Genomic DNA, 12,375 nt, shown 5'->3' with positions numbered 1-12,375 from the left:
ACGATCAATGGTACAAAACTCGGTTCATCAGGGGCGAATGGCCCCGGCGATTTTCGCCTTTTCAGTTGCATTCTCCCTTAATTCATCTCTCGCTTCCTGTGCATTGGAGTGTTTTATTACGCATCCTCAAATGGTCTCTTGATGGTCGTCTTCCGTTTGTATGTACTGCAAATGGGGATACGTGCGTGTCCACTTTCGCGGGGTACAACCAAAGGCAAAACCGTGGCCTCCGAGATAGCTACGGCAACCGCGGAGGACACGGGCGAAACAAACCTGAAGGGGGTCACGACCCCCTTTACTTGTATGACGCATGTGGTGTTAGCTAGTTAGAACCAGAACTCTGAGCGTTCAAAACGTACATACGTCTGCGATGCTGTGCTGTGACGACCAACTCGTCGCGGTGTGCGTATCACGCGTCTCCAGTCTGCCTCTAGCTGCTCACTTCATGTTACACGACAAGCACCGCGGTCAGAGCCTCTGCTGAGCTTCATAGTCAAGGTTACCACGGTTTTGCATCAGGGCTACGCAAAACAACAGCAGAGCCACACATTCATGCCACCGGCTGTGGAGAACGCGGGTACTTCGCTTACCGAACACGCTCGCAACGGCCCGTATCCAGCGCTCTCGCCTTTCTTCTTCGTACGACAACTATGGAAATCGGTAAAACTGAACGTTGTTATTCAGTCTTTTACGTCCGTGGCAATTCACAACGCAACAGTGCGTCTTTTGCGGAGTTTCTTCGTAGCGTGCGGAGGGCTCTCGTCTGCTGCTGTTTTCGCCGTCGTTCAGGCGAATTATCCAGCAAGCACTTCACGACGGTTCGGTGACGCGTCCGACTAGCGGAGAGCAATTCACAGCTCTCGTTCTGAGTGCTAAATGCGCAAACACACGCGATATTAAGCTCAATCGTTGTTTCGCACTCGCTAGTTGCACCTAGAGTTACTGTATATGCTACCTTTAGGTAGGTAGCATATACAGTAACTCTAGTTGCACCTGGTCCCATAGGGAACCAGCGCTGGAGTTTCCGCAGCCGCCCTGGCGGTCAAAGCGCGCATACTCCAGCCGCTCCCGCGGACGAGAGTGGCGACTGGTTGAGGCGATGCGGGCGCGTATCGCCGAAACAAAACAAGAGGATGCTGGCGGTACTGTTGCGCATTCAACTGCCACAATACGTAGAAATGAGGGAGGACGTATCCTTCTATGTTTTTCCTTCTAAAACGTATGAATATGAACGGATGCGGCGTTGCATCCCGGCAGTCAGGCGAGCACAGTATGTTCTTGCTCTACTGTCTAGTGGCGTCGGGCTGATTTCTAAACCGAATTGCGCGTGTCTGCTAGATTTATTCGATAGTAAGGGCCACCAGTGGAAACCGGGGCCAACGAGAGGAATTTCATCGGTGTTTTGTCGTAAAAAAACGTACATATTATGCAGCATGCAACATATGTAACAATTTTTTCGTCTGACCACCACCAAGTTCATTTCTGATGCCACCGCGTGCAATGAATGATACGATAGGCAGGTAGTCTGCATCATTTGCAAACAGTTACGCAGAAGGAAAGCTGTCTGTCTACGAGATGTGTACGGGGGCACGTTCGCGCCGAAGCCGCTGCAAAGTTATAAGAAATACGCCCGCGATGGATGCCTCCGTTGAACTTTACTTGTGCTACAGACAGAGTTGTCACGAACAAATCAGCGGACTACTCGAAGCTTAGCTTACTGGAGTCAGCCGATGCGGTAAAGCATCTTTGTGTATTGGCTTCCGCGGCGAAGTGCCATCGCAATTATATGCCTCGCTAGAAAAGCGTTAAATATCTTGGATTTTTACTCGCCGTTTAATTCGCCTAACGTACTGTGTTAGTTTTTTCGCTTGCCTTAGCCTGCTTAGAATAAACCTGTTTGATCAACATAGACACTTGCTATAGCGTTTTACGTGCCAAACAAGGTATGATAATGAGGCACGCCAAAGTGTGGGAATCAGGATTATTTTTGACAACCTGGGGTTCTTTAATGTGCACATAAATCTCAGTACGCGGGTGTTCTTTGTATTTCAACCCCATCGAAATGCGGCCACCGTGGCCGGGAATCTGTCCCGCGCCCTCGAGCATAACAGCGCGACACCATACGTGCTTTGCTAGCACGGTGGTTTGCTTGATCAACGTCCGCGTGCATACATACCGCAGGCTGGGCATACATACCACGGCAGAAAAACGTTGACGCAGATACTCCTTGCCTCTTATTTTTTTTTACTGCAGTAGTGGGCAGCTGGTATCGACGCAGCACGTACTTATCAATGGAGGCTGTGAGCCTGCACTAGCTTGACACAAATCCCAGGGCGCAATCAGAAAATGGTGAGGACGGAGTCGCCATCAAGGCACAGCAGTGTCTCTTTGACGCCGTATGCACAGACGTAGTCTGCTCTGTAGGATTTGTCTCCGTTTTCCAATGCTTTCTTGAGAAAGTAGCCTTCAGACAAAGTTATTTTTTTTTCTAAACCATAGAGCAGTATCATTGGCGCAATGGCTGCTCGAGGTGTTCGCGCCAAAATGAAGCACGGGAACGGCACACGCGCGTGCGCTCACCGCGGTACAGTGCGGCCGGTCGTTTGAGTGCGAGCGGCATTGCCTCCGAGATTAGCCGGCGGCGCGGAGGCCATGCGAGCGGCTGAGTTATGTCGCGACTCCCCGCCAGGTGCCCTTTTTCGGCGCGCCACCTATCCAGCGCTGGTCTCCCATAGCAAAATATGCGAGAGACTCGGTCTATGCACTACTCAATACTTCTCCGACAGGTGGCGCCACACATCTTGGAAACTCCAGAGTCTGACGTCTATATGGGTACCGTACATAGTCAAAAGATTGTTTTCACCCCTTGGCAATCTGCCCTGGTTAGCGTGACCACCTTCGTTCTAGCAAAATGCGGGACACCCTGACCAGTATGGTGACAAATGGCGAGAAATTGGATTTATTTTTTAACTTTAGAAGATTTGGTGAGAAATTCTTCTTGCAATATTTTTTTCATCTCTGAAACAGGGCAGTAGTGTAAGTCATCGAAGTCGAATTTGACATCCATATCGGTGTAAACAACACAATTTTATACGTCACTGTAACATGCTTCGACCCGAAGCAAAGCTGTTACAACATAAAAATTCGGCACTAAAAAAACAGTCACTCACAAAAAAGCTATGGCTTAGTTTCCAACCAATGGTAAAACGCAACGGTGCACATGCGTTCGACTGGTCCGGGGCATGCCATACACATCGAGGGTAATGACGGGACAGTGTGCGCAGCTGGCACCGGAAGCTAGCTCACTTTTTTGGAAGCTGAGAGTGTTCACAGCTAACAAACACATCCTAGAACATGGTGGCCAGATGCTGCTGAATTTAATGCACTGCCAAACAATAATTATAAGGTGTGAAATGCGGGACTTATCTGAAGACTTTCATATCTCTGGTGGGATGCGAGACAACAGCTCTCAATGCAGGACAGTGCCATGAGTCGGGGGACGGGTAGTCATCCTATCTCTGATATTTATCAGTCGATTTCATTTGGGATGGCAATGCATTCATGCATGCCAGCGTGACCACTCACAGCCTGACGTCCGTGTGTCGACGCACGATGCTGAAGTAGAAGAAGCCGCCTCTGTTGCTGGTGCCCATCTTGAAGGAGTAGTGCGGGTTGTAGGTGTGCCGAGGCTTGCGGAGAAACTCGAAGGTGTCCTGAACGGGCACTTCGTAGCGTTTCTCGGCAGCATTAACAAACTGCATGACACGTTGGGCATGCAGGCATAAAAAAATATTACAGGGACAAACGACAAGAATGATACCATTGCTGTGCAATTTTCTCCATTCAGCGGACCCATATGATGGTGTAATATCTGATACTATAGACCATGAGTGGTTAGATGATACCAAAGTAAAAAAAGAATGACGAGAAGAAACAAAAACAAACAAACAAGTAAGCATACGAAGCAAGCAAAAAGATGTTGTGAATATATGGAAAACATCATGAAACAGGACGTCAGGCTAACAATATGAATTGTAGCCACCGCAGAGCAGTCTCTGTTGTTACATTAAAATGAAAGACTGATCCGTCATGTCACGATTCCAGTTGCCACAATCACTGTATGCCCTGAGGAACGACAAATTCCTGCCGAATTCCTGCCGGAAACTTTTAACTGGGATCAGTATCCCATATCACAGTACCAGACAGCACAGCTGGTTGGTAGCATAGTAGTACAAACAGGTTAGCCTGCGTGCACACCTTGAAGCGGGCGATGCGGTTGCTGTACTTGATCACCTCGAACTGCACGTTTTGAATGAGACCATCCGAGTAGGGGCTGTACGGACCACCCGCGTAGGTCAAGTTGAACAGGGCATGGTCCGAGTCCTGCAGCGAGTAGCCAAGCAGCCTGTAGCCATAGTAGTCCTTCGGCTGGAAGCAGCGAGGGTACGGTGCCTCGGCCTCTTTCCACAGACACACGGCGGCCTCGCAGTCCTCTCGACGTTCCATCACTGCACAAAGCATGAGCAACAATTCAAGCATCAATTTCAATCAATTTGAGCATCAACAACGAGCATAAATTTCCTACAGTCAATTAATTGTGAATTATCCATAGACTCGGCGTTATACGCAACCCCTTTGTCCACAAGGCATACACGTCACGATCACACACTCGCTTTAACCCCTCATTTCGCCAGAACAAATACTTACAAATGTTCCTTCTTCCCTGGAACAGTGTCGGTCCAAAGTGGAACTCCACACATGTAATAAATTAGCCTTCCTAAATAAGATTGCTACCCACACTCTCTGCTGTGTTTGAAAATATCTACATTTTTTTTGTACTAGTAACTGTATTGATATTTTTGTATTGTATCTCCTTCCTTGTACAAAATATGAGTGCCCTTCCTGCAAGGACTTATTTGTGGTCTGCAGAATGTCTTAAATATATATAAAAGTGCATTCCAAATTACTATATTTCCAGAACTATCTCTGCAGACTAAAGGTTTATTTACTTTTTCCCCCTGCTCTCAGAGAAGGGCGCTGTTTGCACGAAAAAACAATATGAATATTTAACTAATTAGGTGCTTTGTTAATTAGATAGTCAAGCAGTTACTTTGAAACATGCTGCAGTTTACAAATTGCAGCTGGTGGCTTTGAAAGTCATATTCACCTGATACGAGTTCAGAGCACGACATGTACAAGTTTCGAGATATGTGTTCCCGAATTTTACAAAGAAGTGCAGTGATGTTCAAGTAACTTTCTAGCTTCCGAGTTGTTCATCAAGTCTCATGTGCTTGATTTCGTCTGTTCTGAGAGATTTGAGAATAATAATTTTGATGGGTGTTGGATTTTACTCCCCTGTGCAATATAACAAAGAAACAGAGCTTACATTGCCTGCTAACGTGCTGCACATTAATTCCAGATAAGCTGTAGAAAGAAGCTAATTTTTATCAAAATTTGTGCATGCACTCTATACAGTGGGTGCAGATTATCTGAAAACAACTTTTTATACTGAGCCCTAATTGGCCAGCGTGGACTGAAAGATGTGGTACTTAACAATTATTATATTTATTGAAAAACAGTTGGGTACGCTAGATGGAACAAAAAAAGTCATAGAGCAAACATGGCACAACATATGTGTATGCTATTCTTTCTATGTGCCTACTTTGAGTACTATGCACATTCTGCCATAAATTACCAACTCACCCAAACTGCACTGTAATTTTTTTAACTTATCTATTTTAATGCAATGCAGACTTGCCCTTAAGACATAATGCTTGGTGTGCTGCTTCTACACTTGTCATCTTAGAGCCCACGCATGAAATGTTGATTAAGAAGGCTTAGGATGAATGGCAAGAATTAAAGTAAATACAGTCAAGCATTGATTTAAAATAAGGAAGGGCAATTTTATGAGACTTTTGGTTTAGCAAAGTGCTCCTGATCCTCCAACACATATCTGTAGAGCTCGATAAACTTAAACCTCATTATTACAAAGTCACAATTGACACGAAAATAACTTCGTTATATCCGAAATTCGCTATAAGCGTATATTCGAACCACTGTATGTATTACCAAGGCTATTCTTCATTTACTTCGTTATAACCAAGAATTCGTTATATCCGGGTTCGTTATATCGAGGTTTGAGTGTATGTTGAAAAGCCTCGAAGACACAAAACGGTGAAGTTGGTGCACTGACCAATTCAACAAACCTACACAGAAAGGTATAAGTGATATGCAGAAAATACAATCTGCCAGGTTTCTCTTCAGGGGACGGACGTCCGTGACCTTTCATGAAGGTTATCCGCTGCCATTAAAGAAGCACAAAACGTGCTCGATGTATGGGCTGTCTACGATAAGTGTACATACGTGAAGGCAAAATTCTACCAGAAAGGTTGTTGTACAAGAAAATAGGCACACGGAAGTGGCAATTAGTTGGACACGTCAGTCTCACCACAAGCGTAGCTTGTACTTGATGTAGTTGTTTGTATGCATCGAACTTGAAAATAAAATTACTACAGGGAGCTCTGGCATTGCTGTCATTCAGCTGCCATGGAAGTAACGGTTCATACTTCGTGCTTGACTGCACTTTACCTGCCTTTATTGAACTAAGTTTTAAAATACATCTGTCATCATAAACACAAAAGGAAATAAGAAATGAAGCGTACATAAAGTATCATTGTCAATTTTTCGTATCTATAAAGCAATATCTCATAGAAAATGATCAATTTGTAAGCTGGAAAGGCCTTTTGAATTCAGATGAAACATGCTTACGGAAGCACTTACTATGCTGGTGTCACCGCTGCAGTCACAGCTTCCATAGACGCTAGCACACTATACAGTTATCCCTGGTATCTTTTGTAGGAAACTCTGCTGCATGATTTCATTTACATGATGTATGAGATCAACCGTACTTTTCGAATTTTTGTGAACAGACACCGGATTAAACTGCTTGTGAAATGTTAAACACATTTGCACGTTCGTTTTCATGCATATACAAGTCAACTGCAAATCATAACACACATTTGTATGGTGAGGACTGCAACGCCGATCATGAAAATGATGCGCCAATGCTTCTGCAAAAATATTCCTTTTCTTCGATTGTTCTTATCGCAAAAGGCATTCGATAATGCTGTAAAAAATTTTCATGATCAAACAGGTCGATATATAGTGCCTGCACTTGCTATGCTCGTAAGGTGCATTGCTGCACAAGTGCCCTTGCATATGACAACAGCACTGGTAAAATAATAGGAATCTATTGTTAAATTAATGTTACATTTTCTGCAGATGCTAAGCCTGGTTCGAGCAGCAGTAACCATCATGAAGACATCTGCATCATCCTGTGAGGACAAAGAGCGTGGAGTGACAGCAAAAAAAAAAAACCTATTTGGATTTGCAGGCGTTTTGCAGCTGAAGATAATTTTGTTTGGTCTGGGGATCAAACCAGGGATCAAAGTTTTCCAGGCACGCTTACTTTGCCATCTTAACTGAGCTAACCACGAGTCAGATTGGCAGCTCAAGACAACTCAACGGAGAAGCATTAGGGTGGATATGCATGGTCTCCGAGACAGCTGCATGCAGCATCGCTTGCGCGCCGCCAGATGCAGATTTTGCAAAGAGAGGGTATTATGAGCAAATCACTTCTGCGATAAGGTGAGGGAAATGGGGAGGGGAAGAGATTTTCATGAAAGGTGAGAAAGCTATCAAGCACGATACACGTGTAAGCACCACTGTGGCCCCCGAGATCGACTGCGCGCGCCATCACACACACACGCATACACAAGCAGCGCGGAGGTAAGAATGACGAACCGTGGCCTCCGCGATTAGCTCCGGCAATTAACGCGCCGGAGGCCACGGACGAGCGCGCACGCTCTTACTTGAAGGCACGGCAGCGCATGGTATCCTCTCGTCCAGGGGCGGCTCGAACGTGTAGAAGCTCACGCGCTGGCGGTTGAAGACGTAAGCGCCCAAGATGGCGGACACCACGAACGCAACTTGCCTCCACTTGCTGCCTGCGTATTCAAAATATACACATGCTCCATGCGTGCCACACTGTGATGTTAGTCATCCCCGTTCCACACCAGGAATGTTCATCATCTATTGCAAAATCGCAATTTACCACAAAGCGGCAAAGGATACCCGTACCAGTTGTCGATCGATAGCCTTCGAGACGTGCGACCTCGGAGGAATGCGACTGGACACACAGCCTCTTTTCTGGAACGAGCGTTGCCTCATTTCTCCCCTTTGTTCTTTTATAGTTCTCCGGTTGGCCACAGAACTACCCTTTTCAAAGGGAGCAGTCACATCCCACCATCATCCTCAACGTCTATTTAGTCAGGGTATATGCACGTTTTAACAGAAAGATCCCTGGGTACCGCCATAATTAATCCCCCCTCGGCTGTGCTACATCCCTAACTCTTATTTGAATACAGATATACGCGCTTATTTATAATGGCGCTTGCTTTAGTTTTTGCTTCCGTGTTCTTACTCATTTTTGTTTGCACAGGAGATCGCACCAACGGTAATTAAACCTTAACTTCATTCTGTACATGGATATTTTTTCACACACACACACGCGCACACACACACGCACGCACACACACACACACACACACACACACACACACACACACACACACACACACACACACACACACACACACACACACACACACACACACACACACACACACACACACACACACGCGCGCGCGCGCGCGCGCGCGCGCGCGCTTACACACGATTCCTTCACCCCACACGACGAGGAAGGTGGTAGCGCAAGAGAGAGCACTGAGTAGCAATTAAATTATTTATTTCCAGAGGCTGTGCACAAAGGCATAATGAACATTGCTAGATGGAAAAAAAAAGATCGACATAGTCCAAGTTCAATTCTTTTGTCGTGGCGTTAGGAGAACAATCGGCTAAGGCCCATTCTTCCTTCCTTCCTTTGTTTTTTTTATCTTGTATATAATGTTCATGATGACTTTATACACCGCCGCTGTTAATAAACGATCTGGATGTTAGTGCCGTCTATCTAGACGAGGATGGAAATCCTCGTTCTGGGCGTCACGCTGTCATAAATTTTCCTTGGCATGTACCAACCAGCCCCAAGAACAAGCAAGGGCCCCTAAACATCCTCCGAAAACGCAAACCACGAGCACGTTTCCCGTCTTTTCGGCACACATCGTGACGGCAGCAGTCTGCTCACATGACGTCATGAGGAAACAAGCTCTCGATCAGTTGCGAGATGTCTCCCAATTGCCATGCAGACGTACGCCCGCTTTGCCTTGTCTCGCACGACTATCGCGCGCGATCAACTGATTTCACTTCCGTCTTGTGCGTTTTGGACTGCGCGAGCGGGAGATAACAGCGCGTAACCGAAAGGCGCGAAATGACGTTGTCCACGTGTTTTATGAAGGAATAAGCGGCGAGGAGTAGATGGCAGCTGTAGAAAGTGTAGTGAAGGTGCGAAAGAAACAACTCTCTCGTCTTTGAACTCGATGTGATTTAGGGGCCCTTTAAGTACAGGGTCGACCACTTCTAAGGCGAACAGCTTATATAGTATTCAATCCGCTAAAACTGGCACACTAGTTCTACTTCACGGGGGAAATGTCCGTTATGTGACGTCTAGTAATGGCATCGATAAACACAATAATAATTTTACGAATTATGTATTAAGCATCAGCACGAGGTGTTCACCTAATTACATGTGGATGACTCTGTGTCATCTTATCGCTTTTAGACCTGTATCACATCCGTGTGTATAATGAGGTACGTGCTGCACCTTCTGGATCCTCCTGCATCTCCGGATTCGCAGGCGAACTTTTCTGCGTGCCGTACACATTCATCGCAACACGTGCAAACTGTGCAAACAACTCACTCATCGTGACGCCGACGTTATCCATCGAGCCAAACCCAGCTCAGGACTAGCGGCCAGCGGTCCCTCCAGCTGCTCAACCGACGTTCACGCCGTCCCACTGCCAGCACCGAGCGCCGGGCATTCCCGCGCTACTTGGCCCGGGCTCTGACACTTAACGAGGCGGTGAGAATTTTAGGCGCACGGGACGAGCGAGGGTGAGTGCGCCCCTCCCTCCCACTCCACCCCCCTCGATCTCAGGGACAGAGCGGGGCCGCCTGGTCGTTCGCCGTCGCCCGCGGTGGCGGCATCCCAGAAGTCGAGCGACCGGCTCCCCAGACCGCGGGTTGATGATTACGATGATGATTAGTGTCACTGGACCATACCCGCAACATGAGGGATATCATGAGGAGGGTTTCGAGAATTCCAATGATATCTGAGGTTTAGCGAGAGCAAGTTGATTCATACTTCATGCGAAAACAACGGGGACATAAACAGGAGGCACACAGGACAGGTGAGCGCCTGTCCTGTGTGCCTCCTGTTTATGTCCCCGTTTCTTAGCGCTCGTTTGTTTCGCATCATATCTGGCGTTTAAAGTCCCAAAAAACCATGATATGATTATGAGCAGCGGAGCGCTCCGGAAATTTCCACCATCTAGTGTTCTTTAACGTGCACTGACATCGCACAGTACACGGGCCTCTAGCATTTCGTCTCCATCTAAACGCGACCGCCGCGGCCGGGATCGAACCTGCGACCTTCGGGTCAGCAGCCGAGCAACGTAACCGCTACACCACTGCGGTGCTGGAAACGCTGTTGTTTTTCTCTGATTAGTCGTCTCCAGCGCCGCAACAAGCAAATTCAGCGCTCTTTACTGCGTATAGGTGTGCTTAATAATGAATGGTCATCGCTCGCGCTTTGGCACATCGATATTGTAAGTGTGGCCAATCCCCCTCGTGGGTATGAGCCAGTCTCCTTAAGGCAAACAAACAAACAAACAGAAGAGGAACAGGAGTATAACTGCGCGTTACTCTCTCATGCCAGAAGAGTAACATTCCACTCTCTCAGAGAAAGGTGGAGTATAAGGCACGTTCCACTGAATCCTTTCATACAGAGTTACCAATGCATTTCACTCCACCCGATGCTTTGCGAGTGTAAAGCAACGCTCTAAAGAGTAACTCGGCTTTTTTACTCCTGCGATGCCCTCGCCAGTGTTTAGAGTGCGAACGCACTGACAAGGACACAGGAAGACGACACACCGCTGGAAGCTTTCTTCTTGAGCAATCGCACAATAATTGCAGGATTGCTTTGATATATTATCTATTACTTCCTTTTATTTTTCTTTCTTATCAATAAGCATTCACATACTTATTAATAAGAAAGAAAAACATGCACAAACGGAAAGAAAAAGGGACAGCGACCGTTCTGGATGTCCCTTTTCTTTCCGTGTATGCACGTTTTTTTTCTATTTCGTTTAAGCGCTCTGAATTAAAAAATGCGTCAAAATTCAGTATTCCAACTATCCAGCAAACTGCTTTAAGCATTATTCAAGTTATCATCGACACCTTAAGGTACGAAGTCTCAGCCAATCTCCCAAAGTGGGTATGTGCCACAGTGTTGAGGAAACGAGCAAACAAACAAACCTTTCTTCCCGTGTCCTTGTCAGTGCGCTTGGCTGGTGGAAGCCCTCCTCGCGATGTGCAACCAACTAGCTCAGGCAAGCGCTATTTTCACGAGGGATTAGCCGACAGGCGGGCGGCACAAAAGGGGGGACATCGAGAGGAATAAATAGTGGTAATACAGCAGGAGGAAATTAAAGCTGGAAATCGCATTTAACTTCTTTCCACTAATGCTTAACAGTATAGACGCAAGAAGCACATGCCGTACAGCAACTAATTCAAAGCGGCAAAAAGAAGTAAAAGAAGAAATCCACGGCCTCCAATGGAACGTCCCATTTTGTCTATTTATATTCAAATGATATCGCACAACTCAAACAAAATCTACAAATCCATCGCATATCTGACCAACTCTACATATACTTATCTCTTTATTAAAGCGCCTTCATTCACTTCTGCATGTCAGTTTAGATGTAGATGTAGCACAGTGATGATGATAATGGTGCTCCTGGGATGACTGGCACCTACCCAATCAGGGCGCATGCTCCATTTTGACCACTTCTTTCTTCTCACTGGGCTGATTCTGTTGCCAACATCACATCTCTGTAGTCTATATATTTCTTCGATATTATGTTGTCGACTTCCTCACCTCTTGTTCTGTTTGACTCGTCTACCAAGTGGAACAAACACATGTTCGCGTACCCAGTGACGATGATCAACCACGCAGTGGTATGGGCCAAGACTCGGGCGGCTTGGCCCAAGTTCGTCTATACGGGCACAAAGCCAGCGGGACAAGTCTGGAAGACCAAGGCGTGGTACGACCGGGAAGACAGCAGCCAGTATCGGGAAATCAGGAGTAAGAGTCAAAAGTTTCACCTAAAATATGGTAAAACAAAAGAACCCACGCACTTT

At 46.5% G+C, this 12,375-nt stretch overlaps 1 protein-coding gene across 1 annotated transcript in view; it reads right to left on the bottom strand.

Moving 5' to 3' along the window:
* The window catches only part of LOC119405426 (maltase-glucoamylase), a 33,028-nt gene extending 23,186 nt beyond the window's left edge, over nucleotides 1-9,842 (bottom strand). Inside the window, exons 1-4 of the mRNA XM_037672264.2 lie at nucleotides 9,779-9,842; nucleotides 7,872-8,006; nucleotides 4,258-4,508; nucleotides 3,586-3,755 (exon numbers count right to left, since the gene is read on the bottom strand). Coding sequence (XP_037528192.1) covers nucleotides 3,586-3,755; nucleotides 4,258-4,508; nucleotides 7,872-8,006; nucleotides 9,779-9,842 — 620 coding nt within the window. The remainder of the gene's footprint in view (nucleotides 1-3,585; nucleotides 3,756-4,257; nucleotides 4,509-7,871; nucleotides 8,007-9,778) is intronic.
* Between the last annotated feature and the right edge of the window lie 2,533 nt (nucleotides 9,843-12,375).

The sequence above is a fragment of the Rhipicephalus sanguineus genome, chromosome 9, assembly GCF_013339695.2.
Source record: "Rhipicephalus sanguineus isolate Rsan-2018 chromosome 9, BIME_Rsan_1.4, whole genome shotgun sequence".
Taxonomy (NCBI): Eukaryota; Metazoa; Arthropoda; class Arachnida; order Ixodida; family Ixodidae; genus Rhipicephalus; species Rhipicephalus sanguineus.
Note: the sequence above shows the minus strand (reverse complement) of the source record. Positions and strands in the feature narration are given on the sequence as shown.